Source organism: Phalaenopsis equestris, unplaced genomic scaffold, assembly GCF_001263595.1.
Source record: "Phalaenopsis equestris unplaced genomic scaffold, ASM126359v1 Scaffold000224, whole genome shotgun sequence".
Taxonomy (NCBI): domain Eukaryota; kingdom Viridiplantae; phylum Streptophyta; class Magnoliopsida; order Asparagales; family Orchidaceae; genus Phalaenopsis; species Phalaenopsis equestris.
In genome coordinates, this window is record NW_018164666.1 from 1,071,941 (window position 1) to 1,092,012 (window position 20,072).

Below are 20,072 nucleotides of genomic sequence, written 5' to 3' on the forward strand. Positions count from 1 at the left end.
ATTTGTGCTGATTGCTTCACACAAATATAAATCCTGATAAATAAAAATTGCAGGATGAAACGTTTAAATGATTTCTCCTAAATTGAAGCCGAATAATAGGATAGCTTAGGAAGTCACCGAAGTTCTCCTTTGGATCTGTGGCATCCTCTAGTGTTTCCTCCTTTGGACTCCAAAATAAAATGTTCCAAATTTGAACCAATCCCCCTTCACACTTCTTAGTCCGATATCTTTGAGATGTCCTTACTATTTGAACTCCTTGAAGATAATTTTTCCTTGATTTCTATCGAGAGTATTCTTAGGTAACTTCAGTTATCTAAGATGTAATTAACTATAGGGGCTTGCCCCTATAGGAAGCTTTTCCCGAACCCAGCACAATATAAACCCTATTTAATTCCTTATATTAAATAGGGGAACTTGTCGGCCAATATATTGGTTTCGCAGACAAAACGGATGTCATAACTTTCTTTAGTTTATTTGATCGAGCCTCACTCTCAATTCTTGCGTTCATCCTTCGGGATAGATACATGATTTGAGATAAAGCGCTCTTTCATCTAAACTATGAAAATTATGGGGTCAGTTTGACTTCATCTTTTTCAAAACTAAATTTTTTAAAAAAAAACGTCCTTCCGAAGCAGGCAACGGGATTTCAATTCCGATGACCGACAGCTTCTTACGGGCAAACTCCACACCAAAAATAGTGCCGACATATGGCAAAAGCGGTCTCCTTGAGTCTGGTTTAACAAGTTTAGAAAGATCATGATGGGCTTGGGATAACAACAAATCAATACAGACCATACGATATTCTTTCTACGATATAAAGGTCACACCACTATACTTGTAGTATATGCTTATGACATCATTGTCACCGGTGATGATCAGGCAGAGATTGTCCAACTAAATGTAAGATTGGCCAATGAATTGAGGTGAATGATCTTGGACGCTCATATACTTTCTTAGGATTGACGTGGCTAATAGACCTGAGGGGATGATCTTGTCCCAAAGAATGTATGAACTAAATCTTCTCACAAAAACAAGCATTTTGGGGTGCAAACCCGCAGTACCTCCAATTGACCAAAAGACGAAGTTGAGTGTGGAAGAAGGAGAACTAGTTAATCGTGAGAGGTATCAGAGATTAGTGAGTCATCTGATCTATATGTATCACAGTCGGCAGGACATCTCTTTTGCAGTAAGCATGGTAAGCCACTACATGCATGATCCAAGGAAAAGACATGGATGCAGTGTATCAAATTCTAAGGTATCTGGAGAGTGCACCAGGGAAGGGATTGATCTTCAGTATGAATGGGCATATAAACATTGAGGGCTTTTATGACGTTGATTGGGCGGGTTGTGCAGATGACAGAAGATCCACCTCATAATACTACATGTTTGTATGGGGCAACATGGTCCCTTGGAAGAGCAAAAAATAATTTGTAGTAGCGAGGTCAACAGCAGAGGCAGAGTAGGCCTTAGAAGTTGCCAAGATAATGTGGTTGAGAGCAATGCCTATCTCAAGGTGGACTAAAGAGCTCAAATAAAGTTATGGTGCGACAACAAGTCAGCAATCAGTATTGCCAACAACCCAGTGCAACACAATAGAACCAAACATGTGGAGATTGATAGATTCTTCATAAAAGAAAAGCTTAATAATAGGCTACTAGAGCTAAGTCATGCAGTCACTGAAGAGCAAGTGATTAACTAGCTCACTAAAGGACTAGGCTTAATAAATTTGTCTAGGTTATGTGATAAGAGGGGCTTAGTGGATATCTTTTGCCCATCTTGAGGGGGATTGTTGAGAATTGGACCTTATTTAGGGTCTTATTGGTAAAAAGGGAATATTGAAGAAGTCTAGGACTTTATTTGTAAAATATTATAATACCCTATTTAAGCCCATGTTATGAATGTACAAAGGAGGTTTTGAACAATTCTTCCTTCATTGATATTGGCTACTACCTACATCATTCTCTTCTTCTCAACCAAAGATGCCAACACGGATCACCACCCATTCAAACATGTTTGGGCAAAGGACCAAATGGGAGGCCACTATGGAACAATATGAAGGAAAATTAAAAAAAGACGAAAAAAATAAAAGAAAATAAAATCTCAATATATAATTCAAAATCAAGACAAAAGGATGCAGACAATAAAAATACCATGATAAACACATGCCAGAATGCAAAGCATGGAAAATCTGATAATAACCTAGCACACGCAATGCAGGTGCACTTTTATTGCTGCACTTTTAGTACTGCACTTGCTTGTCAACCACTTTGTGACCCGTCTTAACTATATAAGCAAGAGCAGCCTAAGCCCCATCCCTTCAATGCAAGATTCCAATTCATCTTTCCTTGCCATAAAACACTTCGCTATAGGGGCTTAGTCGATGCAGCAGTGGAGAGTATATTACAATTTATTTCCAATATTTACAAAAATAAGACACAAATGTCTATTCTGGATGAGCCACAATCATAAAAAAAATAGAACCAAATCAACAAAAAAATAAAATAAAAATAAAATAACAACATAAAGACCGAAATTTTTGACATTTGAGACGAAAAAAAAAAAGGAACTATTATGAGCACAAATAAGCTTATGAGATAGCTGATGCTCAACAAATAATTTATATGCTGAAGAATTCTACAGGAACCATTTAGAGTACAAGAATGCAGTCCCAGGGCTAAAACTTTCATCGCTTATAAAAAATAACACAAAATTATTTATGAGAAAACGTTAAACCAAATAGCGCTTAAAGTAGATTTACATGAAGATATCAATTATAAATCACAATTGATAAATTGATCGAATTTTAATTTGCGATTTGCTAGATACAACAAGAGCTCAATGCAATAGGTCAAGCAGATTAAAAAAAATGCAAGCATGCAACCTACCAATAGATAATCCAACTAAAATTGCGAGCCACTTAGAGAATATCAAAGCAACACAAGTTATTCGCTATTAGGAGCGAAAAGGGCCATAGATTTAAGTAACAGTCTGATTTGCCATCTCATTCATCTGTTTGGGGCAGCTGCTGTGGAAGCGGCTGCGAATAAACTAATTGTTTTTTTTTGTTTTTTGCAGTTTGAAAATAGTTGTGCTACAGTTGTTTCTGAACAAATGATTATTTTGTTTCCGTATAGTAATGTTGTTTGCAACAAAACGGTTCACATCAGTACATTCTATACTTTAAAAGAAAATTTCCAATGCAAAACATTACAAAATAAAGATATACACATCACTTAACAGTGAAAAGCATGACTACCAAAATTAAGAAAAAAATGATTAGAACAACATTTAGATTTTAGCTGCAGTTTTGGGGCAGGTGTGTATTACATGTGTTTGTGTGTGAAAAGACATTATTGATGATTTGTGGCATTCTTTTTTGTAGCTCTCAAGGTTTATGTTAATTATTTTTTTCATTCTAGTATCACAATGACGGCTTAAGCTTCTGCGGCTCTTTATGGCTGAGCATATCGATGGATGACAGGGAAATAAAAGGCCTCAGAGAACAGGGAGTCACCTCGACATGGCATGGAGGGAACGCTAGGGCACAAGCGATCGAACCGTAGAAGCTTAAGCCGCGATGTGCGCAGGTGTTTAGGCTAAGTAGGGTTAGTGGTTTTACATATATAATTTAGATGCATTGATTTCCATGTCATTAGCTCGTGTCGGGGATTATAGTGAAGCATACGTCCTTTATAGCTAAAATCGACGCTCTGGACGCGCTGGAGCAGTCAATTTTATCATTTGGGGTCATCCATACAACCTTGGCAACGACCCGGTCGAAAACGCGTCAAATTCAAATTTCCTTAAAATTTCACTTTCTGATCGATTATTCTAGCAATTGATTCGAGTTTGATCAATCATGAAGTTTTCTCCATGTGCAGATGACGTGAATTTCAATATTTATGTGCAACGAGCACGTGAATCGTGGAATTCGCGCATTGTGAGAGTACGCAGAAGTCACGATTGGTTTCCTAAGGTTTTAGATCCTATGGGTACTCGACTTGTTTGCGTCCGAAGCGTTCATCCCCTTTGACCTACGCGACCGTATGTCGATTCAATTCGTAGCTTCCCTTTGCGACATGTTTGTGGCTACCGGAGCCTTCTGCGCTCGTTTCATTTAATTAGCTAGGCTCTGCGATGCCTCGTCATCCATCGATGATATGACTATGCTCTCTCTTCCTCTCCCTCCTGTTCTTCTTCTTCTTCGGGTATAAAAACCCATGGGGGGAGGTCAGATAAGGGGTGATGAAAAACCTTGAGGGAGGTACTGCTGAAATCTCTGCTCGGCTAAGACTTGGTGCTTGAGGGATTGATGTTTAGGAGTTCTGTGGCTTCCCTTTTGCTTCTTTCAAAAGATCGAGCAAGGTAATATCTCTCCTTTCTGCTCTTCCTTTCTGCTCGACAGAAGCCGAATAGGCTCAAGGAAATAAAAGGCCTCGAGCGAGGTTTTACTTCAAATATATATATATATAAGCTTGGTTGCCTTACCTGGAATCTCCTCTTGAAATTATTATCAATTGTCATGGATGTTTAGGCCTTCAGCAATTCTGTTGAGCCGATGTAATTATTTCATTCCTTTTTCTTAGCTAAGTGTGTTAAACTTATAATGACAATGTTTCAAGTGTTATGCATGTAAAGATCTCTTTCTTTTGTTTTTATTACACTTGTACATTAATGTCATCCACCTTCTTTAGTTTATGTGAAGTCCAGATGTTGTTTCAGCCCTATAGACTTGGTGTTCTTTGCCGGTTCGTTCCCTGCTATCTTTACCTGCAGGTTGCAATACCTGGGCCTGTTTGATGACTCTTAGGCTGATGTGTGCAATGTTTTTGGACTGCTTTGGCTGTGAGATTTTGATTTTGTGGAGCCTTGTGGTCTCGACTTTATGAGCTCATTCAGTTCAATTTTATGGAGCCGACGACATCAGTTTATGGAGTTGGCTTGGTTTGGTTTTGTAGATTCCCCAAATTAAGTTTTACGAAGAAGTTTTGGCATACTTATGAAATTGATCATTTTTTGTTTTGGGGGTTAGCTGCCCCCTCCTCTCTGTTGCTAGCCCTATTCGAGAGCTTTGTGGGAGCTTCCCTGTGTTAGTTTGGATTGTTTTCCCTGCTAACTCTTTTGGAGAGCCTTGTTGGAGCTTCCTTGTGTTAGTTTGAATTGTTTTCCTTGCTAGCTCTATTCAAGAGCCTTGTTGGAGCTTCCCTGTGTTAATTTGGATTGTTTTTCCCTATTGGATCATTTCGGAGTCTTTATTGTGGCCTCCCTGTGTTGATTTTGGTGGTGCTTTTGCTGCTCCTACCTGAAATCAGAAGTGTGGGTTCTCTTATGTTGGTTTTGGTAATGTTTTTGCTGCCTCTACCCGAGAGCTCTATTTGAGACCCTGGTTGGTGCTTTCCTGTGTTGTCTCACTGTGTTGGTTTTGGTGGTGCTTTTGCTGCTCCTACTTGAAATCAGCAGTGTAGGTTCTCTTGTGTTGATTTTGGTGATGCCTCTGTTTCCCCTGCCCGAGAGCTCTATTCGAGACCCTTGTTGGTGCTTTCCTGAGTTAGTTTAGATTGCTTTCCCCTGTTGGATCTATTCGAAATCATTATTGTGGCCTCCCTGTGTTGGTGTGGGTTGTTGCTTTGCTGCTTCTACCTGAAATCTGTAGTTTGGGTTCCCTGTGTTGGTGTGGGTTGTTGCCTTGCTGCCCCTACCCGAGATAAGCTATTTGGGTTCCCTGTGTTGGTGTGGGTTGTTGCCTTGCTACCTTTACCTGAGATCAGCGATGTGGGCCCTGTTGTGTCGGTTTTGGTGGTGCTTTTGCTGCTCCTACCTGAAATATGTAGTTTGAGTTTCCTGTATTGGTGTGGGTTGTTGTCTTGCTGCCCCTACCCGAAATCAGTTAGTTGGGTTGAGTTTGGTGGTCCTCTTAGTTGTCTTTACCTCTAATTTGTTGACCTTAGGGTGGGTTTAAATGCTTTAATTCTCGTGGTTTTGGGAAATTGAGTATATTCTTTGAGAGTCGATTTGCTTGATGTTTGGAAGGAGTTTCAATGCCCAGTTCTTTGGGTTGAATTGACTGTAGTGAAAGGCCCTTCTAAAATTTGTTGGGAGAATCAAAGTGCAGCTTTTGAGCAGGTTTGGACTGAATTGGGAGCAACTTGGAATCCTCTAAAATGTGTCGTTCAGAGATGTTTTGGGCTAGCAATTGGACCCTTTCGATACATCTCTTTTGGATTGTTATACTGGTAGTTTGGAAAAGAGAGTTAGCTATTGATAAATGTGCCTACTTTGTCGGCTATTTGAGGTGTTTTATTGGGTGAATATTTGAGGCTAACCCTACTACCGTTTTGGTCTCCTCCTTATACTAGTTTTAGAGGTGGGTTAGTCATCTTCCTTTTTATTTATTTCTTTTTGGTTTTCTTTCTTTGCTTCTTGGTTTGGTTTTGGTGCTTATGTCTAAAGCATAAGTGTGCATATATAGTTGTGGCTATGTATGAACCATCAAGCAAAGCCGTAAGTTGGATGGTTTTTTTTAGAGTTCAAGGTCATTATGACAAAGACATCCAGTGGTAGAACAGAATAATATTGCATCTTACGACATCAGGACCCGACACAGAGACCCGGTGAAAATGTAGGATGACAGTATTATTTACTGACACTAGCCTAACGATGACCCTTGCTTTTTTAGGTTGTTAGCGGTCCTAGCCCGATAGTGTAATCGACTCATGAACAATCAAACTTATAAAATACAACGATGCGAACGGATACATTTCTTACAAAATATTTTGACTACTAAAATAGATATAAATTTTGCTTATATGCATTAAGCCTATACGAATGCCAAAATATAAACTTTAAGTAATAAAACCCAATTGTCCACTTGTCAATTACTTGTACTACGCTAAGGATTGCCCTCCTAAGATTGTATTTTTAGAAATTTCCAGTTGAATGTCGGACTCTATACATACGGATGAACGATGATTGCCTTCGAAGTCCCTCAGAAATAACTAAAATATGAGTCTACCCCGACCCGAATGCTTACAGTTTTCTTTCTTTCCTCGGATTTTTCGTACGTTTCATACGATTTTATTCGAATCTTTGTAGAGCACTCGTAATTTCCATCGGATTTTCTTCATGTTTCTAATGGTTTTCTTCGAGTTTATTTGCGGCTTTCCTCGATATTTCCAGGTGATGTTATTGCTATTTACTTCTATTTGTATAAATGCATGTTTGCCACCTGTTAAATTTTCCATTAAACTCGTTTACTTTTAGCTGCGACACCGACCCCATTTACAGGAGTAGCAAACTAGTCAGGTATACAGGTTTGTTTTATATTTACAACATTTTACTTTCTTTACTGTACATCTTACTGTCTTTCTTTACTTACCGTTCTCCTTTACCGCACTTTATTACATATGTATATAGTTCATGCTTGCGATGTCATTGTTTATTGTTTACTGCGCTTGTAGTATGTTTTCTTTTTATTATTTATGTTACTTCTATAGACTTGCAGGTGCCTTTAGGATAGAGGACAGCAGGACATCCGGTTTAAGAAGCACCCTATAACGAGTCACTGACCTAACAACTGTATATACATACACACCAAAACCCTGAACCTATGATCGATATGTTAATGAGCATGGAGTATCCTTTCCAGGAAGCGAGTGGATGGAGGGCAACAATCGAGATCACAACAGCGAAGCGAAGGACGATCCTCTGTTGAAATTTTCATAGAATAAATAACAAACCAATAGAACTTCGAGGTAGTCCGCTTGGTGCAACATAAATCCTCACTTCCATTTTAGGGCTTTGCACTACTCTATTGTGCATTACAAGTCCTAATTCTCTTTAAGATTTTGAGGTTGTCGTTCGGTACGACGTAAATCCTCCTATCATCCTAAACCATTTGCACAATCGGGTATCGTGCGAGCGTAAATCTTAAATAATAAAATTGTCAGGATGAAACATCAAATAACATCTCTTCAATAGGATAGTTAAGAAGTCACCGGGGTTCCCCCTTAGATCTGTGACATCGCCTACCTTTCACTCCTTTGATTCTTAAAAATAAATGTTCCTATTCTAAGCTCTTCCCTTTTGATTTTCTGATATTCAACCTTGAAAACCTAAACTTTGAAATTTTGAAGACAGTTTCACTAATCTTTATCGAGAGTTTTCTTAGGTGATCTCGATTGTCTAAGATGTAATTAACTATAGGGGTTTGCCTCTATAGGGAACTTAATAACCCAACTTAATATAAAACCTATTAAATTTTTCATGTTAAATAGAGGAACTTGTCTAATAATAGGTTTTATATTAAGTTGGACGTCACAAATTCATTAGCTTAGGTGGTTAAGCCTACTAACAAATGGTATGTTTATACTTCAGGATAGTGTACCATTTATGGTATCATGTTCAACCATCAAAATAATTAAATATGTGAAGTCCATTCGGTCTCACTTTTTTAAATTAAAATAACATTATTTTCGAAAATTATAACCATATATAAAATAAGTTGAAAAATTATTTTAAAGTTAAAAATATTATTTTATAAACTTATAATCACATATATAAACTAAGTTAAATTAAATCTTAAATAAAGAATCCACGACAATTATTTGGCCGACAGCCGCAATAACCACCAACCGAAGAAAGGGTACTAAAACACAGAGGACAAAGTGCACAAAACCACCAAATCGAACGGAAGAAATGAGAGGAGAAGGAGATGTAAGGGTCGCGAGAGTGACCAATCGCAACCAACAAGAGGCAACCAGAAGCAATGCCTAGCCACCAGAGCCACGGATTCAAAGGGATCGAGAGAAGAGAAATTAGGGCAATAGTCGCCTCAAGGGAGCCATAGAGGAACAAGAGGGCAACCACGGAAGGAACACAAAAGGGCAGCCGTGTAATAAAATTTTAAGAACGCGGGTCGCGGGGTTGAACCTGCAACCAGTGCTTTGATTTGGTTTATCAAAACACCCTCGTGACCACAGAATCCAAACAGCCCAAACCGCGGTCCCAAACCACACCACAGTAAAGCCACCGCCCCAAACGACCCCTGAATCACATGCAGCCAAATTAATAATTTTTTTCTTTGTTGTTCTGCTAATATACTGATTGTAGATCCGTTTAGGCTTGAATTTCTAGAGTTAATCATATTCTTCTCCTAAATTTATTCCCAACAAAACAAAGTCTAAGCTGACACCAACCTAATTGTCAAAACAATCATACATGGAAGAAAATACATTCAATACTCATTCATCATTAACTAATCAAAAAAGATCAGAACCCTCTTCTTCATGTGCAAAGCACCAACAAAACCAATATCTTATCTGATGAAATAACTGTAAATTTTCGAACTTTAAAAAGCATGATGAGAAAACCAAATGAATCCTCTGAAGTTATCAAATAAGCAAATCTTACCAAATGCAAACTGGATTCAGCAACAAATAAAATTCCATTTGGGCAATCAAAAGACGACACTGAGGTTGCATGGGTGGCGGCTTGGAACGAGATTGATGTATAAACAATGCTATGCCTTGCAACGTGCAAAAGCCAGGGCGTTTCACAAAGCACAACTACATCTGCATTGAGCGAATTCTGTAGAGGAACCAGAACGACAGGAGCTATACCGAAGCGTCGAAATGCAATCAATTCTAACTGAACAGATCTGAAGTTCCCAAGCTTTGTTGGATAATACGAGGAAGAAGATAGAACTGAGGCCTGAGGCAACTCATACCGGAGTAGCACTCCGTTCCTCAAGCCGGCAAGTATATAAAACTTATCAACTAACACAAGCCGAACATCCTGAGGTATGCAGCTACTTAAAGGAGTTCCAAGTGCATTGTCTATTGAAATTGCCCCAGTCGCAAGGAACTTAAAGCCTTGATCAGGTGAAAAAGAGAGAACCTCAACAGATGGTATGTGGGTACCCACCACAAAAGTCATGTGGCATCCATCTCCATTAAAGACGGTGTCTTGATTATCTTTCTTGGCAAAATGAAAATTTGATGAAAGCTGCTCAAAGTTGATTTCCTGTTCGGGTATAGATATGCAAGAAACCTCATGCTGCAACGACAAATGTTGAATTTCATACAATTCATTTTGATAGGCTGACAACGATCTTATGCCCAGAACAAACAAAATGCAAGGGTTAGAAGTAACTATAAGAATCACATTATGTCCCACTGCAGCTGAACTAATAGACACATTATCAGGGCACCAAGAGGTGCAAAATGGTATTAAGTGGGGGCAACCACTCACATGAGCAGCTGTAGTGGGCAAAGACAATCTCACACCTGCCCTATGAATCTGAACTAGCAACCCATCAGACACCAAACCACAAGCCAGGGTACAAACATCAGGCCGAAAACCAGTGGCATCAGTTACATCACAAAAACTTAAGCCAACTGAGAGTACCCTTGTCTCTTCAACAAAAGACAATACAAGAAATGAATGATAAGGGTCTCCCCGTTTCATCCTTAATGTCCATGTGCCAGTTATACCTTCATAAACCGGAGGAGTTTTCACAAGTTTATCAACACTTAAACCAGCACGTATAACTCTCAATGATCCTGCAGGATTCATACCGCAGCAGGAAAACATTTGATCTTTCTTTTCATCATGGTCATCAACAACAGCTAAATCCAAGATTGGTGCAATATTCTGAATGTTGCTCTTGTACACAAGGCCTCCATCTTGCAACTTTAGAACCAAACCATCTCCCATTTCTACAAGCCCCATTACAAAACCACCCTTCAACCATAAAAGCTCCTTGCAGGGCAAACCTCTGTAGAGGCACTCGGAGAGATCAGATCTGATTCCTTCAATCGTTGAATGAATTTCAAGGATGTACAGTTCCCCGGAGTCCAAACAGAGGACCAAATTTGCACTCGCTGTTCCAACAGGTTCCCAACAACAGGCACATACATGCTTGGAAGTTGAAGCTGCTTCCATACCATCGTCGACACTCATGGGATCATCTTTGGCCATAGCCGCCACCGAATCACTCAGTTCCAGCAATGCACAAACAGCCACACTGGACATTCCATCATCATCAATATCCATACCTCTAGAAGAATCGTGAAAAAAATCCGGCTCTTCAATTACACTGGGTAAACCGAAGTTTATTCTTTGAGCACATTGTATACAATATGGGTCTCTAAAATTCATTAGGAGAGCATCATCTATCCTAAACACAACTGCAAATCCAGAAAGATGAGGAACAGCAGATAATTTAAGTGCCAATGGCCCAATTTCAACTTCAGGGTACGAGGATATAAATTGAATAGCACGTGTTTCTATGGTACATCCAAACAACAACAATTCATTTCTTAACCTTCCTTTCCTGGAATTTATTACAACCATCAGTTGTAAAAAAATTAAATTTCAAGTAACAACAAGGACGGCAGCTATGATCAATATAATCAAACTGGAACTTCCCAAACCAAATGACAGAAAATAAAAAAATACCTATGCATTATAGTGGCCATTATGGGATAAAACCCCTTGCTTGAATGATCGGTGCCATGAGAAACGAAGCAAATGCTCCAAATTGTGCCGCAAATGTTTGTCTTCACAGTATCCTTCACAGAACTTGTTTCATCTTTGTTTTCTGGTGGATAGAACATTTTCTGAAATTAGGACATGGAATATCTTCAAATTTTGAATAAATATTTAACGTATTATACGAGTGATATGCAAGTAATAGCTACATAGAAAGATCACCTCATCAACAATGCTGTCTCCAAGATGTGTGGACATAGAAAATAAAGCAAATTGGTCTTCATATGCGCTAGCTGCAATAAAAGAGCCACTACAAAAAGAAGGACTTGAGGTTTAAGAAAAAAATTGAAAATTTCAACGGAAACGGTGATGCAGTATAGAGGATTTGCGCTATCAGAAGCAGCTTGAAATTTGTTAATCAAATCAAGTAATTAAATTAAAATTGCAAATCATCTATAAAACAAGTTTTTGAACTTTCACTCGCATCAAACTAGATTTTTCTTTTATCATAAACCTTAGGACAACAAAAATCCCATGCCTCCAGAAAAACAAGGAAGGCATGAATCTTTGACCAATCAAAGCGATAGAGTAAACAAAGAGCCTGTAACAGTAAAAACCTATGCCTCCAGTAACAAGGAGACAGTTGGTATCAATTGAACAATCAAAGCCAAAGAGTAAACAAATCCCCTGTAATTGTTACCCTTTGCTGTTGAATCCCGACAATCTATATATATATAATAACTCTCATCAAAATATTGCAAAGTGTCTAGTCAATTCCTAAAAGTAAATCTAAATTACAAAGAAAAATACGAGTTCTTTAATTTAGTTCGTATCAATTATAGAACATTTTCGACTTAAACAGAGGATATCAAGGTTTTTTATCTTATTTTATGAACTATGATGCTTAAAATTCAAAAAGAAATTTACAGCATCTAATCCACTGTGAGGAAAGTGTTAAAATAGTCTCCTAACTTATTGCAAGGTTATTCTAGTCTCAGATTTTACAAAAGTGTCAATTTAGTCCCTAGACATTTTTAATATGTGCTGAAATAGTCCCAAGGAGGACTATTTTAGCCCCAATTTAAAAATTTTAAGGATTAATTTGGCACTTCTATAGACTTTGGAGCTAAAATGGCCCCATGGAAATAGTCAAGGGACTATTTTGACACTTTACTCAATCCACTGTTTATTGCTACTTAAGCCAGCAAACCAACATTCATCAATGCCGCATCAAACCCAATACTCCAGTTTGCAATTACTTGAAACTTTTTTTAAGCTCAGGGAATATCATATTTCTCTCAGGGAATATCATATTTCTATCAAGCGTTCTACTAGAAATATAGGAACTATAGCATTACATACATGTCCAATAGAATTTACTTTTCCTCACCTTCATATCATAGAATTTTTTCAAATTAAAACAAGAAATAGCACATAACAATTCATGTTAAAACTTAAAAGATTCATTTACCGCCTTCCTTCAATTGTTGAAACTAAATAACTTTGATGGCTCTACTGCTCTTTATATTTATGTATTTAGCTCATATATGGTTTAGCAACTATGGTTGTGCTGCTTTATATAATTATATGTTTTCATGTAAACGATTTGGCAATTCATAAATTCCTTTTTCAATACAATCCATGAAGGAGAAAAAGATTCCTTATATTTTTATGAATCTTTCTCTTGTAGCATAAAAATAAGACAGAAACTCCTGGAGTAGATAAAAATGATTTGTAAGAAAATCCCACCCCTTGCTGAGAAAGAAAAGAAAACAGATAGGATATGCGGTTAGAAGCAAGATTTGGCATTTACATCCCTCCCTCCCTCCCTCAAGAAAAGCACTTCCATTGTTGATGACTAATAGCCTCGTACGATTTAGAACAAATAGTTCATTATCTAATGGACCTTTTATGTTATAAAGATCTATCAGGAAAAAAAAATTAGCATCCAACAAATATTTTCTATCAAAAGGAAAACTACTGGATCAAATGACAAAGATATTATTGAGAAAAAGATTGTTTTTTTTCCTGATAAAATGATGAAAAAAATGATTACGAGGAGTGCATTTCCCAATTTCTCAATCACAGCGTATGAAATGCTCATTAAATGAGGATTAAATGCAAGAGCTAGCTAGCTGAAAGACTGATGCAATGCATAGTTTCTAAGAGATTTTACACATAGATGCAAGATAAAATCTACATTTCCACGACATTGACCCAGTCTTTTTGCATCAAATGATCAAGATGTACAAAAAAGTAATCTAAACAGAGCTTGCATGACAATGAAGCTTCATGCATATCACAACCATAAAATGGTTCATAAAAACTAAAAAGGCTCGACAGCCGGCATCCAGCATACATTTTAAAATATAAAATTTCCAGTTGGGCAGTATATTACTTCAAAATACAACTTCCTTTCGATTCTGAAATCAATGTACAAAAATTTAAATGGAGTGAATAGAATTATAATTAGAGATGAACTAGTTCCTTGACTTCAAATACGCATCCAGCTTAACAAATAAGCTCAAGACCAGATTAATAAAACTTTTAAGCAAACCAACTAAGTTGTCTAACAGTAAAGAAAGAGTGCTGAAAAAACTAAGTCGGAGAATAATATCTGAATTATTAACTTAAAGAATGAAGTTGTAATCTTTTGAGCTCATCTCATCAAGCCAACCAAAACATTGACATGTGGATTCAAAGTTCGATATATCATATGTTTTTTAATCATTACATGCAAAATAATAGCATTTTTTACTAGTTGCAGGTGCGATAAAAGCAATAAGTTTATCCAAGTGTAATTATCATATACAGCAAACAAAGAAGTTGTGATTGTCATTAAAAAATAAGAGCAAAATTTTAATGCACTAAGAGAACTCTTCTAGAAAAGATCATCATTCAACTGAAAGCAAATACTAACAAAAAATAAATAAATAAAAAAAATAAAACTAAAACAACAATTGAAACTTACTCCGGATCAACAGCCAGCATTCTTCCGAGATGATGTATCGAATTTCCTGGCTTGGACAATTGTATATGGTTCAAAACAAGAAACCTACACGGCAACTAGAACTTAGCAGTTTAAATAAGTAAAGAACTTCCCAAAACATCAAAAATGTTATTCAACTACAGTCCATATGAGGAAAGAAGATAACAGAGAAAAAGAAAAGATAAATTGCATTTATGTACCCTGATTTTATCTGTATTGCACACCAGTTCCACATTTTGAATATTCACAATTGATACTGTGGCTCTAAAGAAATGTTTCCTCCCCCCTTCAGATCAATAGAAAAAATGTTCTAATAATTTACACTTTCTTGTCATGAATAAAAACGATTCTCTACTTTGACAACCATCTTCACTAGTTGAGGGTGAACAGAGAGATAACCATTCGGACCCCCAATTTTCAAACTCGTACTTTTGTCTCATATATTTTATATGAACTGTTTTAATGCCAAGTTTTATAAAAAAAATGGCCTGGCCACTTTGGTCAATAAGGAGAGCAGAATGCAAATGCAATCCCTACGCCCTATTAATAATCACAGCCACACTAGCTCTTTAAAAATCCACCGACATAAAGTAATGGGTCGCACAAGAATGAGGTTATTTAATTTTTAGCAAAATGCGCTACATATAACTTAAGTTAACTATAATATGTACTTACCAAATAATAATTATTGAATTCCGATAAAATTAAAGATGAATAATTCTACAGGATGGTCATGTTTCTCACTCACCATGTGAAAGGAAAATATTAAACTCCTTTTAACATTCTTGAGAGCTAATGAATGAGGTATTCAAAGTATTCAGCACCATTAGAGCCACCAAAAAACAACAGCAACACAGATGTGTAAAGATTCATGTGAGGGAGGCCTGACAACATTCTTGATTGATTAAATTGCAATATAGCAAAAGCTAGTTGAAGGACCCTCCCTCCCCAACACTACACTCCAAATGAATGGTAAATTGAATGATGCATCTGATGCTACAGCCTAATTGGTAAAAATATATAGTATTTCTATATATGCTATTTTCTGCAGTTAAATTTCTATAGGTAGGATTTTATGTCATTTGATTGACTTCATGAAGTCAATGAGGTGCCATGAGAAGTGATCTTCATATATTATTTAATTATATTAGTGTTATGTAAAGTCATAAATCTGAATCTTGTATATTAGGAAATTTGACATTAGGCAACCCAATTAGAGAAGATCTAATTACAAGATATTTTCTCTATTGGAGCTATTCCAAATCTAGAGAGTAGGGAGTGTGTATAAATATGCCATATATATTTTCAATTGGGAATAAGAAAGGAAGTTTTTCCATCATATGGTATTAGAGTTCCATTGAATTGTTCTCATCTACATCTTTCGCCATCATCAACGTTAGCCTTTGGTAATCGTTCGTCTTCTTCTTCAGCTTCGTTCATTTACATCTTTAGCTTGGCTTGTTCCAGCTTTGTCAACTTCTTCTACCACTTCCTACGAAGTAATCGTATGCGGCTCGAGCTCGTTCCGGCTCTGTCGAAGTCTTCGACTGCTTCATGCGACGACATCGCCTGCGGCTCAAGCTCGTTCTGGTTTCGTTGAAGTCTTCGACTACTTCCTACCAGTCTTGGTCCACTTCGAATGTCGCCATCTGCATAGACCTAGCTTTTGATTTCACTTGCTTCGAATGGCGTCATCTGCATTTATCTGGAAGCATTGTCTACAACTACTTAGTCTGCTTGATATGCATCGATGAGATTAGGGCATCGATGAAGTCGACTTCTGCTTCAGTCAATTTCCTCGACTGTTGTGCTTCACTATCTACTTCCTCTGCTTTGGTTGATTTTCTCGAGTGTTGAGTTCGGCTTTTGTTTGGCTTTATCGGTTCATCTATTTTTTTTTTCTTTATTCAGCAATCATTCAAGTTATTTGTCTCCTAGTACCTTGGAAGTTCGTCCTTCATCATTAAATGGCATCGATTATGACTGGTAAACACAAACATCATATGACAGGTTCGGTTTTATCAGTGGTTAATGGTATCAATTATTTTTACTCAAAATAAAACTCTAAGTTTTTAGTTAAGAAGTATTTTTCAAGAGAGTCGCCTCATTGATAATCCCTCAGCTAAGACTGAGTCGAATTATTCTCACTAGATGAGTTTGGATGTCTAGCTATTGATACAAATACGGAACTCTATCGAACATGATCACTCTGATCATATTACTCATTACGACTGTGCTAATGAAGTGATTGAGGAAATGTCGTTTGTATTTTTTGGGATAAAAAATAGTTCTTGAATATTTGACGTATGCAATAAATTTTATCGAGATGAACAACAAGATCAATCACTTAACATATATCACACACACTTTAAACATGTTTATGAAAAATTGAATGCACTAATGCCCTTCGCTACCAATGTCCTGATTCAACAGCTCAAAGAGAAAAAATAGCTATTATGAGTTTTCTAGCTGGCCTCAACTCAGTATAAAGGTGACAAATCACAGAACTTATATGACCCTAAATGTACTACCCTAAAGAAAGCCTATACTAGAGTATTACGTACGATTCAGAGTTCTCAGGCCACATTTGTACAACAACCTAGTACTCTCGCAAGTCAAAAAAATATAGACATCAAGAAACCTCAGTCTGAGAACAGCCACAAAAGTGAAACTCTGAATTATTAAAATCAAGGTACAAGGTAGTATATTATTACTGTCATGAATCTGATTATACAAAGAGAACGTCTCAAAAGTTGTTCCAAAAAATTATAAGGGTTCTAAATCATAATCAACTCATGTGATCACTATTAATGAGGCTTCTTTGAGTCAAACTCTATTGATCTCTATAGATGAATATGTTAAGATCATCAAATTTTTGGAAACATCCAAAAAACCCCATTTATCACTACCCTTGCTGAGTTAGGTAACAATGAAACTTATCTTATTTCCTCTTCCACACAAGGGGTCATTGATTCTAGTGCTACATATCACGTGACAGGTAAACCAAAACTTTTTTCGACCTTTCATAAGCACATGTCTGTCGTCACTTCAACAGATGAATTTACCTCTAATGTTCTTGGTTCTGACACTATCAATATGACACCCACATTGCCTCTAACTTTTGTTCTCAGTGTATCTCAATTTGTTTTCAATCTTGTTTCTATTAGCAAAATTACACGTATTCTTAGTTGTTATATCTTATTCTTTTCCGATCATTATCTATTTCAAAATCTTATTACGAAGAAGATAATTGATAAAGGATGAGAATCTTGGGGGATACATTTTTGGATAATGAGATAGCTCGACCAATAGGCTCTCTAGCACTTTATCTCCTTTTGAGATCTATTGTCGATTAGGACATTCATCACTATCAATGCTGAAAAATTTGTACCCTCGATTTTAGCAGTTATCATCTTTGAATTGCGACTCATGTCCATTTTTTAAACACAATCGATTGAATTCTATTCTCAAAGACAATAAAAGAGTAAAGCATAGTTCCTTTATTCTGATGTGTGGGAACCTTGTTCTATTTTATCTAATATATTTAGATATTTTGTCACTTTTGTTGATGAATTTTCTCCTATAACTTGGTTTTACTTTATAAAATCAGGTATTGAGTTACTACCACATTTTCAAACCTTTATGCTGAAATTAAAGCTCAATTCAATGTTTCGGTTAAGATTCTAAGAAGTGTCAATGCCAAAGAATATTTTCTACATCCTTTTAGAATATGCAATAAAACAGAATGCCTCACCAATTAACTTGTGTTGATTCTCCACCTCAAAATGAAGTAGCTAAAAGGAAAAATAAGCATCTTCTCGAAACGTCCAGAGCTATTCAGTTTCAAACGAATGTGCCTAAACAATTATGGGCTGATGTAGTTTTTACTACATACTTTTCAATCAATCAAGTGTCTTCTCCTGTTCTACAGAACGAGACGCCCTACCAAGTTTTATTTTCAACTAAATCTCTTTCCTATTGAACCACACATATTTAGATGAACTTGTTTTATTCGAGATACTCGTCCACAAGTTTCTAAACTAAATCTTAAATCATTGAAGTGTCTTTCAAGGATATTCCCATTTGAAGAAAATATATCAATGTTTTTACCCTCTTAAATCGGTGTATAATTTTTATTGATGTCACATTTCATAAACAAACCCTGTTTTTTGTCGCATTGGTGTTTAAATCCTCACAATATTTTGATGAGTTGTTAATATACCAAATCATACGTTCAGATCCTCCTCTAGCCCCACCTCCAGTGCCTCAACTTAGACCACATATCACTAATGTTTACCCTAGAAGATCTCATTCCCCTAATTCTATTCCGACACAAGTATCATCTTCCTCAATGGATCCTCCTCCTAGTGACCTTTATTTGTTTATTACTCTTCAAAGAGCTAAACGCCAATATGTCTATCTTATTTCCTCTTGTGTTAACAATCATCAATTATCTTCCAATTCTTGATAGTTTATTGTTCTCTTGACTCTAATGAGGTTCTAAGATCTGTTCAACAAACTTTATCCCATTTTGGGTGGCGAGTGACAATGTTTGATGAGATCTGAAAATAGAACTTGGAAGATAGTTGAACCATCTTCTAGCAATAAGGATGTTGGTTATAAGTGGGTCTTTATAGTTATTATTCGGTCAGATGCACCAGTAGCTCGTCTCAAAGCTTGATTGGTTGCTAAGAGCTATGCTCAAACTTAGAGAATCGACTACTTTGATGCATTCTCTTTGGTAACTAAAGTTGACTTCGGTTCGTCTAATGAGGTTCTAAGATTTGTTCAACAAACTTTATCCTATCTGGGTGGCGAGTGACAATGTTTGATGAGATGAGTGTCGTAACTGAAAATAGAACTTCGAAGATAGTTGAACCATCTTCTAGCAGTAAGGATGTTGGTTATAAGTGGGTCTTTATAGATATTATTCAGTCAGATGCACCAGTAGCTCGTCTCAAAGCTCGGTTGGTTGTTAAGAGCTATGCTCAAACTTAGAGAATCGACTATGTTGATGCATTCTCTTTAGTAACTAAAGTTGACTTCGATTCGTCTACTTATGTCCTTAGTTGCAATGAATAATTTGCTACTGCACCGGCTGAATGTAAAAAATATTTTTCTACATGGTGATCTTTTAGAAGAGGTGTACATTGAGCAACCTCCTATGTTTGTTGCTCAAAGCGAGTCTGGGAAAGTATGTCGTCTTTGGAAATCCTTATATAGATTGAAGCAAAAGCATGGTTTGAATAATTTAGCCAAACAATAGAAGGGTTTGGGATGCATAAAAATAGAACTGATCACATTGTATTTTATAAACAATCTATTTCAGAAATCATTCAATTTGAGGTTTATGTTGATGGCATTATCATTATTAGAAACAATGTGCAGGGAATCTCATCATTGATATTATTTCTTTAAAATCAATTCAACAGTAAAGATCTGGATTCCTTGGAAGTATTTCTTGGGGATTGATGTATCAAGAAACAAGAAGAATATCTTTCTATCTCAACAAAAGTGTGTGTTGGATTTGTTAGCAAAACAGAAAAATTAGGAGTCAAACCATACAGTACTCTGATGTTACCAAGGATGGAGA

The 20,072-nt window shown here is 36.7% G+C and overlaps 1 protein-coding gene across 3 annotated transcripts in view; it reads right to left on the reverse strand.

Annotated features, from left to right (window-relative positions):
* Positions 1 to 20,072, reverse strand: part of LOC110023521 (pre-mRNA-splicing factor RSE1) — a 65,139-nt gene that overhangs the window by 33,569 nt on the left and 11,498 nt on the right. For all 3 annotated transcript variants that reach the window (XM_020722986.1, XM_020722987.1, XM_020722988.1), the window contains exons 4-7: positions 14,462 to 14,545; positions 11,713 to 11,800; positions 11,458 to 11,618; positions 9,409 to 11,332 (exon numbers count right to left, since the gene is read on the reverse strand). In XM_020722986.1, the coding sequence (XP_020578645.1) occupies positions 9,409 to 11,332; positions 11,458 to 11,618; positions 11,713 to 11,800; positions 14,462 to 14,545 (2,257 nt within the window). The remainder of the gene's footprint in view (positions 1 to 9,408; positions 11,333 to 11,457; positions 11,619 to 11,712; positions 11,801 to 14,461; positions 14,546 to 20,072) is intronic.